The 23,833-nt window shown below is 33.0% G+C and overlaps 1 protein-coding gene across 4 annotated transcripts in view; it reads right to left on the bottom strand.

The window, feature by feature from the left end:
* Nucleotides 1–119: 119 nt before the first annotated feature.
* The window catches only part of LOC126879032 (trypsin-7-like), a 111,391-nt gene continuing 87,677 nt past the window's right edge, over nt 120–23,833 (bottom strand). For all 4 annotated transcript variants that reach the window (XM_050641915.1, XM_050641916.1, XM_050641918.1 and 1 more), the window contains 2 exons: nt 7,320–7,427; nt 120–358 (listed from right to left, as the gene is read on the bottom strand). In XM_050641915.1, the coding sequence (XP_050497872.1) occupies nt 218–358; nt 7,320–7,427 (249 nt within the window). In that variant the 3' untranslated portion in view covers nt 120–217. The remainder of the gene's footprint in view (nt 359–7,319; nt 7,428–23,833) is intronic.

Raw genomic sequence — 23,833 nt, 5'->3', positions numbered from 1 at the left:
TTCAAGATTCTAAGTCAATCGTGGATTTCAAAAAGGATAAGCCACGTGATTAGAACCTTACAGCAATATGTCTATAATTCCATAAATTTACTCTAATCAAAGGTAACAAAAAAATAATGGGTTTATAAACATATTTTATTAGAACAAACAACAGTAAATTAATACCTACAAATTCCACTAACGGTTTACGGATGCAAGAAGTATTATCATATCTATATTATACACCAGTTTTACTTTTTATCCATGAACGAAAGAATGCGATTTCCGTGTAGTATATGAATCGATTCCTTCTACCATCACCGCCAGACACAATTCCCAACAGTACGCCATTATATTCTAAAGGACCTCCCGAATCGCCCTAAAATATTTTGGGATTATTAGAAACAAGCTAGCATTATCATAACGAAAACTTTGTTTATTTGCGTATTTAAATTCATAATTTATGTAAAATTGTTATTACGAAAAATTGTTTAGAATTAAAAATTATGTTTTAATGTGCAATTATATCTTTCTAATTTAAACATTGTAAAGTATAAAGGTAGGTACTTTACTCTTGAGCGGAATTCATAATATGAAATAAAAACATAATATGTTTTGACATATCTCGTATAATATAGAATAAAGGATGAAGGAACTGAAAAGAGAACGTAGAACATGTACATTCCCACATAACAATTTCATGTTCTTAGTAGATTCATAGAACATACTTTTCAGAAAAAGTATATACTAAGAATATGCGTAATTACCATTGCGAATGTGCAGAGCACATACTGAGTATATACTACATTACAGTACTTAAACGTTCTATGTATATACTTAGAATGTACTACCGCACTTCTTTTCAGTATATACTAAAAATATACTTTTTAGAACATTCCAAGGACGTGCTATAAACCTCCTATTTATATACTTAGAACGTACTACCGCACATCTTTTTAGTTTATACTAAGAACGTACTTTTTAGAATATTCCAAGGAAGTGCTCTAAACCTTCTATTTATATACTTAGAACGTACTATTGCACATCTTTTTATTAGAAGAATATATTTTTAAGGATATTCTAAGAAAGTGCTATCAAGTGTTATATTGCTCAGAAGTATGTTTTCAGCATCACCTAATCTCATCTTAGGTTCTACTGGTTCTACCAAATACCTATTATATTTACATATTTTAATGGCAAATGAGAATGTCGTTAGTACCTACATTCTGCAATATTACTTAAAAAGTAAGTACATATTTATAAATTTTAGTTATCTATATAAACTATTATATTATAATATTTAGCTAAACTAAACTATGTATGAGCAACTAAAATTTATATACTTATATGTACTTACTTATATGTATTTATTGAATAATATTGAGTTACCAAAATAGATTATACCTATTTTGAAGCACTGCAAACAAAATAAAGAGATTATATGTATGTTCTTTAGTCCTATTACTTTATTATCATTCGTCTTCATCTTCATCCTTAACACTGCCACACTGCATAGATACATATTTTCGATTTCATATTTTACCGTTGTTTCCTACCCTGATCCATTCAGGTAAGAAATGGTCAGAATATGACAAGACGGGGTTAGGGGGATATGTATTGTGGAAGTGGAATAACAACATCGGTGCACCGGTGTGTGTTGCCAAACGGAGGGAAATTTCACTTTTTGCGGGAATTTTCAACATAAAAGGTGATAAAGGGAAAAGTTAACTCAAAGGGGAATTTTTGTTCCAGTCCAAATTGTAAATTATTAAAAAAAAAATCAAAATATTTGAAAATAATTAAACATATCTTCTCAGATTTTGTAAACAGGAGGGAATTTTTTTATAAAAGTGGGAATTTTTAAGGTTGACGGAAAAAGCTTACTCGATGGTTGGCAACACCAAAGCCTTTGGTTGTGGGTTTTGGCATGCTTTGGTTCTGGAATGGCCCGTATCACAGCCTCTCGTATTGAATTGAATGTACCTAAATTCAAATTCCAACGATGTAAAAATACTCGTGATAAACTCGAAATGGTATTTCAATTATGAAAACGAATTTTTAATAATAAACGGTAATACAATTAATGTTTAAACTTTTTTACCATACAACAATTTTGAAATGAAATTCGTCCAATACTACCTACATACATAAATTTTATTAATTAGTCTAAAATATAACGACGTTGATAATCTACAAGGCTAATATTATACTTCCTATACATAAATATTATTTTTAAGATATTTTAAAAGTATCTACTTATAAGTATGTGCTAAGAATACTCGATAAAGGTATATTCTAAGAATAAACTTTTACGAATATTCCGAGTTACTACGTACACGAATGTACTCAGTATATTCGGTACGAGAATATACTTTAATGTATATGCAAAGAATGTGAAATTTAGAATGTTTTTTAAGGTACATGCTATGATTGTACTACGCATATACTAAAAAGAATATACTCCGACGAATGTTGGTATTATATGCTTAGAACATGATACGAACATCATTGTTATGTGGGTTTTACGTGTCTCAATGGTTCATTTGATAAGATATTTTTTACTTATACATCGGATTTAAGCTACATGTCTTTTAAGGTAATACTAGCTACTTTTTTACTTTTCTTTTGATGTTTTTTGTTTATAACACTCATTTGTAGATGAACTGAGGATGTTTACTGAGCAGTAAACGAAATAGGTCTGGATCCCGCGTATGAAAAAAAAAGTTGATTAATAACAAGCTGAAAATTTGTTAATAGCTTAAGGGTGTCTAGTCGGACAAACTTTGATATATGGGAACACTGGAACAGGGGAAGTTTTAATTGTGGAGCAGGTTAAAAATTTGGAACGGTCAGACCATGAAAACGGCACATGTATTTTGTCCGACAGAACAGACTTAAACTCTCCGAACAGAGATTAAACTCTCATGCAAAAATCAGACTGCTATTTATCACCAAATGGGCGTTTTAATGAGTGGAACATGTAGAATATGTCAAATGACAGGAATTATGACAGGTGATAAATAGCAGTCTGATTTTTGCATGACAGTTTAATCTCTGTTCGGAGAGTTTAAGTCTATTCTGTCGGATAAAATAAAAGTGCCGTTTTCGTGGTCTGACCGTTCCAAATTTTTAACCTGTTCCACAATTACAACTGCCCCTGTTCCAGTGTTCCCATATATCAAAGTTTATCCGACTAGACACCCTTAAGCTATTAACAAATTTTCAGCTTGCTATTAATCAACTTTTTTTTCATACGCGGGATCCAGACCTAAAACGCATTCATCTTTATACAATATATAGTTTGGTCACTATTTGCAACTATAAAATGTTCTCATTTTTTTAATGGAACAACCTGTATATTAGCATTGTGTTTTGTAGAAATTAATTATAACCTTTATTGTTATTGAAGATATACCTTTGTATCTCTCGTTTTGTTAATATTTACAGAACAACTATAGATTTTATGATTTTGCAGATTTTTTATTAATAAATTTTTTGTACCTACCGATATAACAATTAAAATTTTAAAAACTGTATTCTTATTTTATGAACATAAATCAAAATATCAAGGATCTTTTAAACATCTACAAAACGAAAAATGCTAGGTATACTGACAGTAGGGGAGCAAAATCTGCTATGTGCAGTCACTCGAGCGTTATGGGGACCCATTGGGTTGTGAAAAATAGGTCCTAAAACCAAAAAAAGTTAAGTAAAGTTTTCAATTTTAGTGGGCGCTTGCCATTTTTTAATTTTATTTTCCATTTCCAACAATCGTTTTTTCCGATTATAACGCCATCTATCCATAATTCGAAAAAATGTTTCGAATAAAAGTTACTTATTTTTACGTAAGAAATCCAAATCTGCAATAAAAAATGGGAGCTCCTATTTAAGATTTTAAAGGAACTCCCCACCCACCTCCGTGTGGGGTCGTGTTTGGTGCCATTCGATAGATTTTTTAAAAATATTGAATAAGTCGTGTTTGGTATCATTCGATAGATTTTTAAAAAATATTGAGCACATGTTTTTTTAGTTTTTCGATCTGTCATTCATTTCGCGAAATATTCGCTTTTTTCTTGTGAAACTTTGGGACTCACCGATTTTCTTACGCCCGGCCAAAATCGTCAGATTTTTGAAATATACACTCTCTTGCACAGGGCCGTAACTACGATTGGGGCAACCAGGGCAGTGCCCCGGGGCCCTTGGCCAAGGGACAGAGGCCTCCTTTTGGTTGGCCGTGCATATATTTTAACGAGTAAAATAAAAATATGTAATTTAAAAGCCGATATCAACGAAATATTTTCAAATGACACAATGTTAAAAAGACAGCAACATAAAGTCTTAATTTTTCACTGGGGAAATTAGTCTTTTCGACTAAAATGCAATTGGAACAGAACAGGGGCCCTGAGGCCTGAGCTAAGCGGGGACCCCCGAGACCTTAACATAAGAATTTAAATTATTAGTTAGGAAATTAGTTATTTCGGCGTAACAAAACCTAAAATGCCATTGGAAGAGGGGACCCGGGCTAAGCTGGGGCCCCCGAGACCTTTCGTAAAGATATAAATTGTTGCTGAGGAAATTAGATATTTCGGCGAAATAAAAATTAAAATACAACCGGAATAGGGGCCCCAGGTCCCAGCCCAGCTACTTTGTCTTATTAAAAAATGGGGGCTCTTATTTAAGATTTTAAAGGAACTCCCCACCCACCTCCGTGTGGGGTCGTGTTTGGATCGATAGATTTTTAAAAATATTGAATAAGTCGTGTTTGGTATCATTCGATAGATTTTTAAAAAATATTGAGCACATGTTTTTTTAGTTTTTCGATCTGTCGTTCATTTCGCGAAATATTCGCTTTTTTCTTGTGAAACTTTGGGACTTAACGATTTTCTTACGCCCGGTCCAAATCGTCAGATTTTTGAAATATACACTCTCTTGCACAGGGCCGCAACTACGATTGGGGCAACCGGGGCAGTGCCCCGGGGCCCCTGGCCAAGGGACAGAGGCCTCCTCTTGGTTGGCCGTGCATAGATTTTAACGAGGAAAATAAAAATACCCAGACAATATCTTGGTATGTGAAAGGAACCACATGGTACCACATTTTGAAAAGAAGGGTAAGGGTAAGATAGAATGAGCACATTAGGATCAGTCCCACCACTACACTGACCAGCTTCACTGACTGTGTTTGGCTTACATTGCAGTTGCTTAAGGCACCTTAAGGTGCATTTACGTTTGCTTGGTAATTCGCTTGTTTATTCGTTCGCTACAAAGTAAGACCATTTACATTGTAGCGTACGAACGCATTCGTTGATGATCCGTCAACCATAGATACAGATGAAGATGTATTCATTAGCGCTGCTAATTTTATAATTATTGCAAGACATGCTGAAAACAAAAAGAAAGAAGAGAGTGTGGTATTCATATAGGAGGAAAAATGCGTTTTCAAGGGGTGAAATATCAAACATTTTTCCGGACCCCCCTTGCGCTGGGGGATAGGGGGCCCCAGATTACATTTGGCCCGGGGCCCCAATATCGTAGTTACGGCCCTGCTCTTGCATATACTTAACTTACCTTATCTTAATCTGACAATTGTCATCGAGTTTTTTAAGGATAGATTTTTTTTCGGGCCCCCTTAACGAACTCCCCTGTGTCATGGAGAACTAATATATGGTAGAGGTACATCTTCAGAGTACCAGGTTTCTCCCAATATGATAATCTGACGCGCTCGAGTAACTGCAAAAATCCCCGCTTGGGCTCCTCTACCAGGAATTCGCTCGGCCGAGATTTAATTGCTCAAATCAACTTATTCTTTCATTAAAAATAGAAGAATTACTTATTAGAAATAGTGTGAGTTGTGAGTGTATACTAAACTGATTAAATGTTTTGAAATTCGTATCTACAAAATATTTTTATTTTCTACAATAAATAATTTTCTCATTTGTTATCAATACATTTTAATGGTGTAAATAAATAATTATTGATTGGCGTAAGGTTTATGTTGTTTATGTCTGTTTTTTATTAATAATATTGGCTATGAGCCGGTATGTGTGGTTGCGTATTAACTTCCAGTCACATCTAGGAACCTAAATTCTCAAAAAATAAATTACTAATGTCACTAGACACTTGTGTCTCAGATTAGCGAATCGACTTTATGTACAACCTGATACTAAAAGAATGGTTGTAATATTTTCTACAAAATACAGTAAAAATATATAGGGTGTTCCGTTTAAAAAATGAGAAAATGTTGTATTTGGAAATAGTGATAAAAATAAAGTGTTCATTTTGGTTATATGTAAAAATATATTAAATTATTTAAAAATGACATTACACTAGAAAAATGTGACATGACCTTTACATTTTTGTTTCATTGGGAACCTAATCCACAGCCCTTTAAATATTACCATTTTCTCAAGAAAAGTATTAAACATATTTTGAAAATTATGAATTTTAGACCTATAAAATCTTTGTATTCCTACAAATACATTCAAAAACGATTGAGTATATAGAGTTTTATTTAAAAAACAAAATTTTGGTTCATTTCGTTTTTCTGACCTGAGCCTGAAAAATCGAAAATATTAAATTTTAAATTATAGACGTCTTTGATACACATTAGTTTTTTTTTTGTTGAGCCTTAATCAAATAAAACCAGAGATTTGGCGCAGCCTGTATATACAGTGAGGAGTGAGCTAATAACCGGCAAAATAACACAAAAATATAATACGTTGTGAAATAAAAAGAGAAGAAACTAGTAGAGGTGGGAAATTATTAATAGAAACCTATAAATTTACAATATATTCATAGTTTCCTACCTTTAGACGTATCGGAGTATTGTGGCAAATGCCACTGTAACAGGGGAATTTTTTAAATTCTCCTGTAACAGTTTGCCTCCGGTATGCCTAAAGGTGGAAAACTACCAATATAATTGTAGATTTATAGGTTTTTTTAATAATTTTCCACCTATACTAGTTTCATCTCTTTTTATTTCACAACGTGCCTATTAAGTTTTCCGCCCTTTTCGTTATTTTGCCGGTTATTAGCGCACTCATTACTGTATATAATTTTCCCAGTAAGCATATAAGTACACTTTGGTGCTTTTATTTTCCAACCTTTTTCAAAATGTATCTTTTGTAAAACTGTAAAGCTACAGACTCGTGCTAGTCCGACAAAAAGAAGAATAAGATATCAACTGCCTCATTACTAGAATTATTTTTACTTTGTTCTCTAACGGTATCAGGTATAAAACTTTCTAGAGAATCAACGTGATTTTTTATAAACTTTACGATATGGGATTAATTATCTTGTTAATCTAATTATTTGCACCAAGCTGTGCTTAAAAAACGAATTACCAGATTAGCTCCTGATTTTGTACTGTCAGTATAAATAAGGTGTCCATTCTTATAATCTATAATTTTCTGTTCGGTTTCCATCAAAATCTTCGACGCTTTGAAACTATTCTAAAAATAAATTAATAAATTATACAAATTTTATTTGGATAAAATGTACGTTAGCGTACAATGAAACAGTTGATAATGTATTATTTTCTACAATCACTTGATAAAGAAGACTTTTTCGCTTGTCAATGGCAACGAAAAGTTGACGTTATTACTGAGTACCGTCACTTTATCGTTGTAGCGCGTAAAATTTGATTTTACGCTCGTCGTTCGTAGCAACCGTATAATCATACAATACAAACACATTGAAAATTCAAACTGAAAGATATAAAAGTTAATGTTATGACATTATAATGACAGATATAAAATAGTTACAATAAAGTTAATGATTTAAAAATAGTTTCATTTTATTAATAGGTCTGGATCCCGCGTATGAAAAAAAAGTTGAATAATAGCAAGCTGAAAATTTGTTAATAGCTTAAGGGTGTCTAGTCGAATAAACTTTGATATGTGTGAACACTGGAACAGGGGTAGTTTTAATTGTGGAACAGGTTAAAAATTTGGAACGGTCACAGCACGAAAACGGCACATTTATTTTGTCCGACAGAACAGACTTAAACTCTTCGAACAGAGATTAAACTCTCATGCAAAAATCAGACTGCTATTTATCACCAAATGGGTGTTTTAATGAGTGGAACATGTAGAATATGTCAAATGACAGGAATTATGACAGGTAATAAATAGCAGTCTGATTTTTTCATGAGAGTTTAATCTCTGTTCGGAGAGTTTAAGTCTGTTCTGTCGGACAAAATAAATGTGCCGTTTTCGTGCTGTGACCGTTCCAAATTTTTAACCTGTTCCACAATTAAAACTACCCCTGTTTCAGTGTTCCCATATATCAAAGTTTATTCGACTAGACACCCTTAAGCTATTAACAAATTTTCAGCTTGCTATTAATCAACTTTTTTTTCATACGCGGGATCCAGACCTATAAGTGATTGTAGAGAAAATGTTGTATGTATTACAAGCGCAAAGTGACAGTATTGCTTTTGAGTAATTACCTCTCTCCGCTACGCATTGAGCGGTAACTCTTACTATACAGTAGTATACAGTCAAGCAATAATGTATCACTTTTCGCTCTTAATTGATAAATAACTATTTAAGTCTAGACTCTAAAATATTGACAAGTGTAGAGACAAGTATTTACAATAATTTTTTTATTATTTTAATTTTTTAGTTATAGCGAAAGAGGTTAGGGGTTATGGGTTACAAGATATCTCATCATCAGGCATCAGAAAAATCGTAGAAAAAAGAAAGAAAATATTTTTATTGTACAACCCAAAGCTACATAACTACATAGCAACATAGGAACATAACCCATTTTGATTATAACAAAAAGATTATTCTGGAGTGTGAGAGTTTTTTGAACTTTTGTTTTTACACTCATATGAAATATTTAGTATGTCAATATTTATAATCTAAGATCTCACTGCAGAATCACTACATACATACATTGAATACATTGATAACTACGCGTACTCCAGGGAAATACGGCAAAAATATGCCATGTTTGGGACACTTGAGCAACCAGATTGCAAATGGGTTTTTGGGTACTATATACCTAATACATTATAAATACAAGAATACCCGTCACAGTGCGGACAAGAATTTTAGTTATTAACAAATAAGTGTCAAAAATGGCAGTTTTTTTGTTTAAATCGCTACAGGTAAAAATAGGGTTAGACGAAGCAACGAAGCATTAAACCTAGAAATTTTGTGCAGTAAGATGAATCGTCATGCAACTTTTTGCATTCGATTAGAGAGAGTGTCAGGCAAATTTGTGAACTAAATTCATCTAGGGCAAAAATTTTTGTGCATAAGAAAATGCATTTTAAAAGTGCATCTCGAAGAGGTGAAAATGAAAAATTTAGAACTTGGGCAATATTGATGGAAATGAGTTGAGTTTTAATAAACGGGGGTTTTAGGGATCGCTGAGTACGAATTTCATATCGGCGATGGTCTCCAAGATACCTGGTGCCCACGGTGGAACTCGTCGCCTAGAGTTTTACGTTAAAATCATTAAAAATCAGTCAATATCCATTACTCGGGGGGTTTTTGGGGTCGCCGGCCACGAATTTAGTGTTGGCGATGGTCACCAAGAAACCTGGTGCCCAGGGTGGAACTCGTCGCCTGGAGTTTTATGTTATAATCATTGAAAATCAGTCAATAACCATTACTCTGAGGGTTTTGGGGGTCGCTGAACAAGAGTTTCATGTGGTCGATGATATCCAAGATACCTGGTGCCCATTGTGGAGCTCGTCGTCTGGAGTATTATGTTATAATTATTCCAAATCATTTAAAACCATTACACGGGGGGTCTTGGGACCCCCCTCTTCATGACGGCAATGGTCTCCTGTGTACCTGGTGCCCAGGGTGGAACTCGTCGCCGGGAGTTTTATATTATAATCATTTAAAATCAGTCAATAACCATTCCTCTGAGGATTTTGGGGGTCGCTGAACAATAATTTCATGTGTTCGATGGTCTCCAAGCTACCTGGTGCCCAAAGTGGAACTCGTCATCTAGAGTTTTATGTTATAATTACTACAAATCATTTAAAACCATTACTCGGGGAGTTTTGGAGGTCGCTGAACATGAATTTCATGACGGTGATGATCTCCAAGGTACCTGGTGCCCAGGGTGGAACTCGTCGCCTGGAGTTTTATGGTATAATCATACAAAATCAGTCAATAACCATTACTACGAAGGTATCAGGGGGTCGTTGGGCATCAATTTCATGTTGGCGATGGTCTTCAAGGTAGGTATACAATAATCTAAAAAATACGTGTTAAATTAAATGTCAGTGCACGTATTCATAATGAATTTATTTGTATAATATAATGAAAAAATTAATAAAAAAGTAAAATAAAATAAAAAAATATATTTACCTACTTAATGTTACACAAATTTCTCTCTTCCGCTATTTAGAAAACCAAAATTATGAAACAGCGCAGCTATAGACTGTTGATAATGAAAATTCCTTTAATACCAATCTTAAACAGCTTGATATTATAATATTAATATTTATTCTGTAATGAACAAAACTAATAAGTATAAAATATATGACTTTTTCAAAACACCAACATTAAAAACTTACTTTGCTTTAAATACGGTATCACTTTTTAGATGTTTTTTTATAATTAACTAAAAAATTTTAAAAGAACAGAACTACATAAAAGTGTAGCTTGGAGGTATTCACATATATACTATGCCTTGTTTTGAAACCAGGAGCAGTAAAATAAAAAGACAGATTCACACTCAAGAAAGTCAATAGAAAGATCACCATATATATCTTCTTTTTTGGTTGATCATATCGGCCTTCGACTGTAATCCATCAACATTATATTATACTAATACGTCGCTAAAGAGTTCTAAAAACCACTGTTTCTTTATATAAAAGCAGACTAGAAATCTAAAAATTAAAATATTACCGCAGAAAACACAAAAAATCGCTGATATAAATTAATTACCCTTGAAATGCCAATTATGTCAAAATTTCATAAATGTCATTAGTGTCAAAATTTAACGACAACTGCTTTAAAAGCGACAAAATTTTAAAATAATTTTTAAATAGGTAATTTTTTAGGATATAATATAAAAGTGTTTTAAGAAAAATTATTAATGAAAAATATATTTAACGACCCCCAAAACACCAAAGTAATGGATATTGACTGATTTTGAATGATTATAACATAAAACTGCAGGCGACGAGCTCCACCCTAGGCACCAGGTACTTTGGAGACCATCGCCGACATGAAATTTGTACTCAGAGACCCCAAAAACCCCTGAGTAATGGTTATTGACTGGTTTTGAGTGGTTACAACATAAAACTCCAGGCGACGAGTTTCACCCTGGGCACCAGGTAACTTAGAGACCATCGCCGACATGAAATTCGTACTAAGCGACCCCTAAAACCCCCAGATTAATGGTTTTTTACTGATTTTTAATAATTATGACATAAAACTCCAGGCGACGAGTGGCACCCTGGGAACCAGGTACCTTGGAGACCACCGCCAACATTAAATTGTGTTTAGCGACTCCAAAAACCCCCCGAGTAAAGGTTATTGACTGATTTTGAATGGTTATAACATAAGACGCTAGGCAACGAGTTCCAACCTTTGGCACCATCGCCTACATGAAATTCGTACTCAGGGACCCTCAAAACCACCAGGGTAATAGTTTTTGACTAATTTTAAATAATTATAACTAAAAACTCCTGGCGACGAGTTCTACTTTAGGCACCAGGTATCTTGGAGACCACCGCCGACATTAAATTTGTGGTCAGCGGCCCCAAAAACCGCCGTTTAATGGATATTGACTGATTTTTAATTATTATAACATAAAACTCCAGGCGACGAGTTGCACACTGGGCACCAGGTACCTTGGAGACCATGGCCGACATGAAATTCAGTCAGTCGTACTCAGCGACCCCCGAAACCCCCAGGGTAATAGTTTTTGGCTGATTTTGGATAATTATAACTAAAAACTCTAGGCGACGAGTTCCACCCTGGGCACCAGGTATCTTGGATGCCATCGCCAACATTAAATTCGTGGCCGGCGACCCCAAAAACCCCCCGACTAATGGATATTGACTAATTTTTAATGCTTATAACATAAAACTCTAGGCGACGAGTTCCACGGTGGGCACCAGGTACCTTGGAGACCTTCGCCGATATGAAATTCGTGCTCAGCGATCCCCATAACCTCCGAGTATAAAAATTCAACTCATTTCCGTCAATATTTCCCAAGTTCTAAATTTTTCATTTTCACCTCTTCGAGATGCACTTTTAAAATGCATTTTCTTATGCAAAAAAATTTTTGCCCTAGATGAATTTAGTTCACAAAGTTGCCTGACACTCTCTCTAATCGATTGCAAAAAGTTCCATGACGATTCATCTTACTGCACAAAATTCCTAGGTTTTGGGCTTTTTAGTGCTTCGTTGAAGACAGAAGAAGTGCTTCGTTGATTCGTCTAGGTAATTAAATATATAATTTATAGCATTCTTCTTTTAGCAAATGTGCCAAGGTTTAAAAAGGTAGTTTTTTAATTTTGCTCCGATCATTTGTTGCTTCGGAAATTGCAAAATTATACTAAAATTTCGAAAATAAAAAATTTCCTATAACTTTTGCGAAAATGATCTTAAGACTTTCATATTGCAGGAAATGTTTAGTCAAACAGTCCATATAATGCACAAAAAATTTCAAGACGATTCGACAATTAGTTTAAACTTTATTCAATTTGTTTATTCCAAAGAGCTTTTTTTGCAATGTTATTGTTCAGAAAAAATAATGATATAGCAATTCTGTGGAAAACTACAAATTCTAAAACTACAATGGGATATTTTTACACGAATTCTTAAAATAAAATTTCACCTAGGTTAATTAATTACGGTAAAAGTTAGCCACTTTTTTTATTAATTGACAACTACATTATTTAAAACAATTAAGCAACCTAACTAGCGTCATTTTGAAGTTCAAAGTACATAGTTTTGTCTAAAAGTTTTAGAAAACTTTGAACTTCAACAGAGTAGTTAATAAAGCTTTCAAAATGACGTCCTAACGAAATACATTCGTGGTCGGTGGAGGGCGGAGGGGAATTATTAAAATCCGTGCACTCAAAATATGAAATTGATTCTTCAAACATATGCTTCCATTAATATATCCGGAGCTTGTTGATGGATTTTGATCATAATTTTTTTAATTTGTATGTACCTACTCGTAGTCTTATAGAGTACGTCATGTACACATACCGCTTATACCTCAAGGATATGGAAAACAGATTACGGCCGATTCTAAGACCTACCGAATATACATTATATTATTATAATTTAATAGAAATCGGTCGAGCGGTCTCGGAGGAGTATGGCAACTAACACTGTGACAGGAGAATTTTATAGATGTAAATATATAGATGGCTATTGAAAATAGTGGTTGATAATAGAAGAGTGAAAATTAAGGGTTGTATGTATTTGTTAACTATACTATCATATAAAATTAAGGTAGAAAATTTTGTCCAAAAAATAAAAAAAATATCAGGAGGGCATGGGTATGAAAAATAGATTAAAACATATTTTCACTCGTACAGGCTATACGTCGTCGCGTTAAAGTGTTAACCTGCTAAGTCCACATTTTAGGCAAAATGAGTTTTTAACATCTTCATAATAGTATTAATTTAGTCTATCGATTAGTTAAACAGTCAAGTTACATTTTTTATTTAAAACCTAAAATATTGTATGATTTGTATACCAGCTAACTCCGATTGCTTTGATTTTCCCGCGTAAACACAGCTAAGTCCTTGACAGCCATGCATTTATATAGTAAAACGTGACCTGACAAGTACACGCTGCGAAATCGTTTTTTGCCTCTTCTGTAAAATTGGGTAAAACGGAGATAGCAGGTTAACACTTAGGGCGACGACACCGACGTGTAAAATTTCATAAAACTCGGTCAAGCAGTTTCAGAGAAGTATCGTAACTAAGGCTACGGCTCCACGGGCGAGAAATTGACGCTAGCAGTAGCAGTAAAATGAACTTAAGGTTCCGCGGAACGGAATGGGAATAGCCGAACTGTACCGACTACAGGACTTGTGCGTAGTCGGTTCAGTTCGGCTATTCCCATTCCGTTCCGCGGAACCTTAAGTTCATTTTACTGCTACTGCTAGCGTCAATTTCTCGCCCGTGGAGCCGTAGCCTAACACTGTTACAGGAGAATTTTATGTACCTATGTAGAAGTAACTGTGAATTAAATAATAAAAGTGGCCAACTTTGACCGTAATTCACCTAGGCAAAAAGTTTATTTTTGAAAATTCGTGTAAAAATACCAGCTTTTGATATCACAAAGTAGATTTATTCTACAGTCTCTACTTTAGTAAAATGATTTCGGAATGATAAAAAATTACTTTTTATTGATTTTTTTTTAAATACTTTGAAAATATAAGTATTTTTCCTACATGTAGTTTCCACAGAATTGTTGAATTACTATTACTTTCTGAACAATAAAGTTACAAAAAAGTTACTCTTTGGGATAAACAAATTATATAAAATTAAACTAATTGACGAATCGTCTTGAAATTTTTGGTACATTATACTAGTTGACTTATCTTTTTATGCAATATCAAAGACTTAAGTTGATTTTCGCAAAAGTTATAGCATATTTTTATTTTAGAAATTCTAGTCTTATTTTGCAATTAGCGAAGCAACAAATGATAGGACCAAAAATTCAAAAACTGCCGTTTTAAACTTTGCTCATCTACCTGATGAGCAAAGATGAATACTCTAAATAAGATATTTAAATACCTGCCCTTATTTTACTTGTAGCGATTTAAACGATAATTTTGATAACAAGTGCTATTTTTGACCGTTATTTGTTAATAACTAAAATTCTCGTCCGAACTGTGATGGGAATTTTTGTATTTATATTGTATTAGCTATATCGGCGGGTGTAATTTCCTCACCAAAATAATCTTTATACCTGCGTTTGGAAGGGTATGCCATAATCCGACAGGTATTTTCCTCACCAAAATCGAAGTGATTATTTCAGGTAGATTTTACAAAAAGGCATTCAAGGGAATTATTCATCTACCTGCTCTAAGATTACAGTAGGTACCTATAATAATTAATGAGCTAATAATTATGGTATTTTATTTTTAGTCACAATTGCAATTTTGGCATATTTAATATGCAATGGCATATTTAATAGAAAGTAATCGCGATAGACCTTTACTGCTATTTGAAAATTTTATTTTTTATTAAGTGAAAGTTTTATAAAATGAAAGTTTTAAAAAGTGAAGAAGTGTACTGGAGGTGTAATAAAACAATTTGTAGTGCGAGATTGTTTACTATTGGTGCAAATTTTACAATTTCTAGAAGTAGCCTACAACATAATCATGTACCAGATCGTCAGTAGATAGATCGGAAAATTGTTTCTAACTCTTGTAAACGTTAAGCCGAAGAGAATATTACTGAAAAACCAGCAAAAATTATACGCCAAGAGCTTGCAGCTAATTTGCCTGAAACAATTCTACGATTGATATAAGAAAAAATATACGTTAATAATAAATATACGTTAAATATATACGTTAAATATGCGTTATAAGTTACATAAGACAAAATATATAATTATCGACAAAAAATGATGCCTGGTCGACTTCCTTCCAATATTGATAAGGTTCAATAAGGGGAAAATATTCTCTCTATAAACTGTGTCAAAAGTAAGATAATAGTGAAACAAATGTAAGACTTTTAGCGACATTGAATTGTATATGTTACCGGCAATGTGTACAATTCAGGCATTGTATGGAATACCTAGGCATTGTATACATTGCCGAGTGAATCCAGGAAAAGTATGAAATAAACTCATTTCTTAACAATTGTACAAACTTTGCCTAGGCATTGTGTATAATGCCTAGGCATTATATAGAATGTCGAAAGTTTTGCAGGCAAAGTATAAAATGAACAACATTGTTAAAAATTGTTTATTGCAAATAACAAACATGAAATGTATTAAACATATGATCTGAAAATCCTCATATTTTACTAGAGTAAAATTTAAAAGTGAAATATTAATTTAAGAAATTACTTGTTACAGCAGGAAAGAGAACTATGGCACTTCGAGTTGCATTTTCGATTGTTTTTAACACAAGCACATTGTTTGGTTTGACATTTAGTTTTGCAAGTGCATCTCACAAATCCTTGGCCGCTTCCTGTTGACTGAGCTGTTGCAACGGTACGAAGTCCTGTTTCTTGATCAGGCACGTCTTCTACTCGAACTAGGCTTTTTTGCAAACTGTAAACTGTGACCTTGCGTACAGTTGTTTCAAAACTCCGTTGGCGGTCCCTAATTTGTAAAAGCCATCTTCTGTCGTATCCATAACCACTGCCAGAATATTTCTCAAGTCACCTTTTCCTTTGTCAACGTCAGGAATTGGAACACGAACAGTGACTCCTTTGGTGACGGGGGGAAACTTTTTATCGGAATTAGCTTTCATTTTCTTAGCTTGTTTTTCAAGACAAGCTTTTGACCTCTTCCTCTCTTTATCAATATTTTCCGAATTAAAACAAGGGACACACAACAGGGTTTTTTCAGTATCATCACACCCCTGAATTGAATGGCCACATGAAATATGTATGTCCGCTAAACATTTTGTGCAGTTTTGTTTCTCATTAGTTTGCTGCAAACAAACGCTACACATTTGTAGAAGGCTAGAACTGACCGAGACATCAACGGTTGCCTCATTAACTTCTGAAGTGTTATGATCGGTTTGGAGTGGAGGTTCTAGACTTGACATTGTTTGTGTTTCTGTTGTGTGCATGTTATTAACCACTCTTTCCAAATCTTCTTCGCTGTTAATGGAAACCAAAATGTCTCGAGGCAGAGAAGATGTTGTAAGACCGACCTTTACTTTACAGCCGAAGAGAGCCTCATAGGGCGTTCTTTTGATTCCTGAATGTAAAGCTCTATTTTTCATAAGTTGTACAAATCTCAATCCCTCACTCCAACGGTCAGTTTTTTCATCTTGCATCCAAGTCGAAATCATGTTTTCAATATCTTGGTTTGCACGTTCTACACTACCCTGACTTTGAGAATGACGTGGTTTGCCATGAACGATTTTTAACGTAGGCCAATAATCTTTTAAATTGTAAACTATTTTGTTTGCAAACTCCCTTCCATTGTCTGACTGCAATATACTTGGTGCTCCAATGAGAGTAAAAATATCAACTAGGTGATATGCTACTTCCTCAGCGGTTTTAGTTTTGAGAGGCTTAAGAATCACAAATTTTGTCAAATGATCCTGATAGACCATTATGAACTTAAACTCCCTGTCGGGCTGTGACTGGAAATCAATCAAATCTACTTGACAACGAGAATTAAATTCTGATGAAATCAGGGGCTTTACTACCACTCCTCTTTTCGAACCCTTTTGTTTCTTCTGACATGGTTCACACAAACTAATATATAGCTCAACATCATGACGTGTAACATTTTTGTACTTAATATCTAGCTCTTTTAACATTCGATCTCTTCCACCATGACCAATAGCTACATGAGCTTCATGGAGAACAGTAAATAAATCTGAATCGTGGACATAAAATTTTACAACACTGTCTCCTTGTTTTAATGGGTGTATTAGTTTTTGCACATTTTCTACGATCATTACATCATACCTGTTGAGTAGCCAGTAGTGACGAGGTTCCTTTCTGGGCTTGGCCTTGGCATCTTCGACCTCCAACACCAGCTTCTTATAGTCGTCTTCAGTCAAAAAAACACTATTTTTAGCACTTGCATTCCGAATTTTTACAAGTTCGGCACTAAAACGAAGTTTCATTAGCGATAAACGATCACTAGAACTACTGATACTACTGTTCACTTGTGACATTTTCAAGCAACAATACAGTGGCACGACAGAACAGAACTGAAGCGTAGGCCTAGCACAATACTGTGGCGTGACGGAACAGAACTGAGAGCAGCGTTATAGCGGGGATGGGCGGGGGGAGTAGGTGAGGCAAGCACGTTGTAACTCGAAAACAATGGAACAGACAGATTTTTAACTCTGCCTGAACTCCAGCAGGCATTCTATAGAATGCCTAGGCAAAGTATGAAATGTTTAAAATTTCACACTTTGCCTGCTTACTTTTGGCAATGTATATAATGCCTAGGTATTCTATACAATGCCTGATTTTACACTTTGCCGGTAACATATATATTATATAGATGGCACATTTTCTTCTGTACCAGATATTATTTGCAATCATTCACTATTCACGGGCTAATTAACGGGCATTGTATTTCTTTATTATACTGTTTACTGCCAAACAAAAAAAAAACATAAACTTACAAAAATCTTTTTTATTTGTTAAAATCAGAAATTCTTAAAGCTCTCAAAATTAAGTTTAATCCTAGTAAAATTTTTATAGATTTTGAAAAATCTATACATAATGAAATCATTCAAATATGTCCGAACACTGAAATACATGGTTGTAGATTTCACCTACTGCAAGCTTCTAGTATGTGGTATAGAAAAATTCTGTCTCTTGATTTAACATCAGAATCAGAATATACGAATGATTGTGAAGTAGGCAAGTGGCTCAAAGATACTTTTGGCCTTACTTATATAAAACCAGAAGACTTATCAGATTGTCTTGTGTTTTATTTAATGTCATGCAAACCAGAAAATGAAATTTTAGATAGATATGTTGATTATTTAGTTGAAACATATATAGACGAAAATGCCATATTCTCCCCATATATTTATGGGCAGAGGCAAATTCTTCTGTTAGTCGTACCACGAATGCTTGCGAATCTTTTCATTCGCATTTTACTTCATTTTTTTATAATACGCATCCATCCATATACATTTTCTTAGAAAAAATTAAAGAATTTCAGGTAGATACGTATGTTAAAATTCAAAGTTTACATATTGCAAAACCAATCAAAGATAAAAAAGTTAAACTAAAATTGAAAAATGTAGAAAATTTATTAATAAGATATCAGTCAAATCTAAAGACTAGACTGGATTTTGTAAAGTGTGTCTCTTATTATAGTAAATATTAAATAATAATTTATAGGGGAGTCAATATAAAATATGTCCCTGTAGGTTGGAATCATATAAAACTTTTTTATTATTAATTTTACGAAAAAAAGTTATTTTTCATAAAAAGTTCTGCATGGTCTAAAACCTAAGATTCAACCATCAGATATTTTCTTAATAACAATTTTCGATATTTTCAAATACTAAGGTATTTTACCCTTGAGCGAAATTCATATTTTCAAATACAAAGGTACAAATATTTGATATTTGATGCATTTTAGATTCTATATTCTATACGACGCAGAGCATTTTATGAAGAATAACTTTTTTTCGTAAAATTTATAATAAAGAAGTTTTCCATAGGTTCCAAGTTGCGCAAACATACTGTATAAGAGCGCAAAAAATTTTTTTTGAACATTTAATATTGTTTAAGCTTGTTATTAAATGTATTTTAGGTAAGCAAGTTGTACAGAAAAAATTTTGATGACTTTGTGTAAACATTTTTTTAACTGATAATTTTCGGATTTTGTATTACATTTTTTACCTTTTTTAATTTTCTCAAAAAGAAGTTGTTTATTGCATTTTTGAAGTAAAATAATTTAGTGCACTTTAAAGACTATATCTTAAGCTTTAAAAAACACCTATAAAATTGTAATATATCCGTTTAAACTTAAGTACGGAGCACACTAGTTAGCTCGCGAGTTCAAAAATCCCTTTTAATATAATACAGTTTAAAAATAATAGTTTTCGATCCGAAAACTGTATACATACTGGTTCGCTTCAATGGTTAAGCAGGCTTTCACAGGCAATGGTTGTACGCTCAAGTAATGAACTGTTTTCCTTGTTCACTAAGTAATCAGCAAATCTAACTAAAGTCTATAGCAAAACATTCACGTACGTCTAATGGACCTAGGAAAATCCAACTTTTTGAATTTTTCTACACCATGATTGTCCGAGACGAAATGTACATCATTTTATTTTCGCAGAGAGAAACACTTCACTTACGGCTGCATGGATCTCTTTTTCGAAATCGGAATACACACTCCTGGGATTAAAAAGGTTTAATTTTTGACACAATTTAAGGCAATCACATATGAATTTGCTAACTTATTTGAAAACAAAAGAATAATGGCATAAAGTGTCCATTATTGAGTCCATGAATTGTAAATAGTTAAGTAAAAAATTTTGTGCAATATTTAAAAGTTCCATCAACCTAAATAATTGCTTCTAATTTACTTAAAAACGTTAATTTGATTTTTTTTTGAGTAAAACATCGTTTAGTAAGATATTTAATAAGTAAGTTGTTTAGTATGATTTTAGAGTCCTATAGGTAAAATTGTATTAGTTACACATTTTTAAACCATTTTTGATTATAATTCATGTACGTCTCACCTTCCGCCCACACCGTACGTTTGCCCATATTTTTTCTGTTTATTTCAACTTAAGATAGCTTTAATATTCTTCTTTCGTTTCCAATTTGTTAAATTTTGTTTGATCAATTAGTTAAGAAATTATAATAAATTAAAAAAAACAATAGAATCCTTTATAAAAGGTATTTTGTAAGCACACATCATCAGTGCTTATCTAAAATGATTGGTCAACCAATCGAAAACTAGTTCTGTGATGTAGCCCTTTTTAGGGATTTTTAAATATATACCTTTTATAAAGGATTTTATTCGTTTTTTGTATTATATGGTATACAGCCTACAGGAAAACTTTTTCCTTGTGGATTTTTATAATAAATTAATTCAAACGCGCGCAGCGTTGAACGCTTCTATAAAGTGCGCCAATGTTTGTGAGAAGAGTGACTTGAGCGTTCTAAATAAAAAAATTATAGAAGCTGTAGATTTAATATTAGACAAATCTTTGTGTTCGGTTCTTTACGTAGAATTTTTAAGTCAGTTTTTTTCTAAAATTTATAATTTTCGTCGGCATTTAAAAAAAACAATTAATTTCGCAGTTCATTTGTTTAATAAAAAGTGAAGCACCCACTTTTGGAGTACCTACTACTTTTTGATATGTTGTTTATTTAACATTTCTTAATGAAATTATAAAAAGTTCTATCTTATTTGATTTTTTCCATAAGCAAAAACTCCATTGACTCCTCTATTATACGTTTTGCCTATTATATTATAAACTATTATTATATTGTAAGGAAATTAACGACTTTATATTCGGATTTCGGATTCTTTCATAATAAATATTCTTAAATTACATCTAACTTTTTATTTTATTACCTGAGTGAGTTGGTGAGGAAAATACCTGCCGGATTAATATGGACCTTTAAATTTGGAGAGGAAAATACCTGTCGGATTATATGTTTTTAATGGTTGGTGAGGAATTTACCTCCGCCCAGCTATATAGCACCCAAAAAATCAATTTGCAACCTGGCTGGTAAAGTGTCCCGACAAAAACCTTATTTCTCTGGTCTAAACAGGTTGCCGGTCAAAAAGTGGCCTCAAATAGTTTTAATTAAATTAATTTAATTCATTTTTGAAAATAATATTTTGTGCATGATGCATATGAATATTTTTTATATCAAATTCAATATATTTTTTTAATACGATAATGTAAGGTTGGCTGTGAAAAAATGGCCACAAATTAGGGTTTTCAGCTGTTAAAAAATCGAGCTATCAAAGATCAAGTGAAAGATAGCCAGCGCGCAACATCACTGGCTAGCGTAACGATTTTTTAAATTAATTACTATTAATATTTCGAAGTTTCTATATGATTGTTTATTTCGAATACTTTGTAAGCGTTAAAAATATTAATGTCCGATTGGTATATTATTTGACAAATAATGACATGATTTCGAAGTCAGTTAAGTATGATATAATGCCCTAGGGCGTTATGTTAAAAAATAACGCACTTGGGCATTAAATTTAAATAACTAGTTAAATACTGTCAAGTTGACAAATAAAAACCTAAGCAAAACTATGGTTACCACAATTACGTTACGACTATTGATGGTAAATATACTTATTTGAAAACTAATTTATTCAAAATTCATTCCAATTTTTTACATATACAGAATAATTTAGTCGGACATTAAACATTGACGGCACCACGGTTATTATAGATAATAACGCTTTCGGTCAACGTATATCCCTCGGGCCGAAGGCTCTCCGTATATACAGGGTGTTTGGTAAAGAATGGGCCATAGCTTAACCTCAGGTTAAAATAGGCCGATTTAAGCTAACTTACCTTAGTACAAAGTTTATAATAACCGAGATACAGGGTGTCAAATTTAAACTTTTTTTTTATTTATTATTGAATATTTCCTGACAGGTATGAGATAATAATATGAAATTTGGTATGTGGGGGATTTTTGGGTCGATAAAACTAAATTCCCTGCCAAAAATTATGTATTGCCCAGAGGGCGCCACATACGCCTTTCAGCACTTATTTATTACGTTCAATTTTTTTTATCCCTCACTCTGTATTATTTTGACATTAAAATTTTTATTTTCCTATTAGTTTTACTTAAAAAAGGTATACTTCTTGCATCTCCATAAACGCAACCGTTTTCGAGATAAACGCATTTTAAATCTGCGATACACCATCATTTTGAGCATAATATCATTGTAGTTACACCCGAAAAATAACTTAAAACCATAAAATCCAAAAATGTTTTGCAAATTTCTTCAAATAGAATTTGCGATGTAATGACATACATTTGAGAATTGGCACAATTATTATGGTTTTAAGTTATTTTTCGAGTGGAACTACAATGATATGCTAAAAATGATGGTGTATCGTAGATTTAAAATGCGTTTATCTCGAAAACGGTTGAGTTTAGGGAGATGAAAGAAGTATACCTTCTTTAAGTAGAACTAATAGTAGAATAAAAATGTTAATGTCAAAATTATACAGAGTGGGGGGATAAAAAAAATTGAACGTAATAAATGAGTGCTGAAAGGTGTATGTGGCGCCCTCTGGGCAACACATAATTTTTGGTAGGGAATTTAGTTTTCTCGACCCAAAAAACCCCCACATACCAAATTTCATGTTGTTATCTCATACGTGTCAGGAAATATTCAATAATAAATTTAAAAAAGTTTTTAACTTTGACACCCTGTATCTCGGTTATTATAAACTTTGTACTAAGGTAAGTTAGCTTAAATCGGCCTATTTTAACCTCACAAACCTGAGATTAAGCTATGGCCCATTCTTTACCAAACACCCTGTATACCATTGACCTCAAGCGTTATTGTTCTTATAATACCCTTGGTACCTTAATAACTATTATACAGTGTGTCAATTTTAAAACTTACAATGGCTATATTTCACGAACAAAAGCTGAAAATGAAAAATGCTTGAAACCGTTTCTAGGATAGTAAGGGGGAACTAAAATGACATGAAAGAGAACTCACCCCCATCAACCCCCTAGGCCCCACCCACCACAACCAAAAAAGTTTAAATTGCAAACCCCTACTTGTGATACATCATTGAAAAGGCTATAAAAAATGCTATCCAATGGTATAAATAATAATTATACAGGGTGAAGCAATAATTGTGAAACTTTGGCTTAAATGAAAAATTTAATGAGGTTTTGTTGGACTACAAATTTAATAAAAATGTCAATTAAGTAAATGTTCAAAGTGGGTTCCGTTGTTTTGTAAACAATAATACAATCTATTTTCAAATTCTGCACGAAATTTGACAAATGTTTTTCTAGTAATAGGGCGACATGCTTGAGTAATTATTTCTCGCAATTTCTCAAGTGACGCAAGTTAAGTTTTATAAACAACTGATTTAAGGCAAAAATGGCAAATTAAGTTTTAATTAACAAAAAAAGTACGAGCGGACGCTTCCATTTAAAATAATAGTCCGGGAGATAGCATTACAAATAAAAAAGTCATAGTAAGCCAGCTGATATTAACA

This window comes from Diabrotica virgifera, chromosome 1, assembly GCF_917563875.1.
Source record: "Diabrotica virgifera virgifera chromosome 1, PGI_DIABVI_V3a".
Taxonomy (NCBI): Eukaryota; Metazoa; Arthropoda; class Insecta; order Coleoptera; family Chrysomelidae; genus Diabrotica; species Diabrotica virgifera.
The sequence above is the reverse complement of the archived record's forward strand: the minus strand, read 5'-3'. Positions and strand labels throughout refer to the sequence as shown.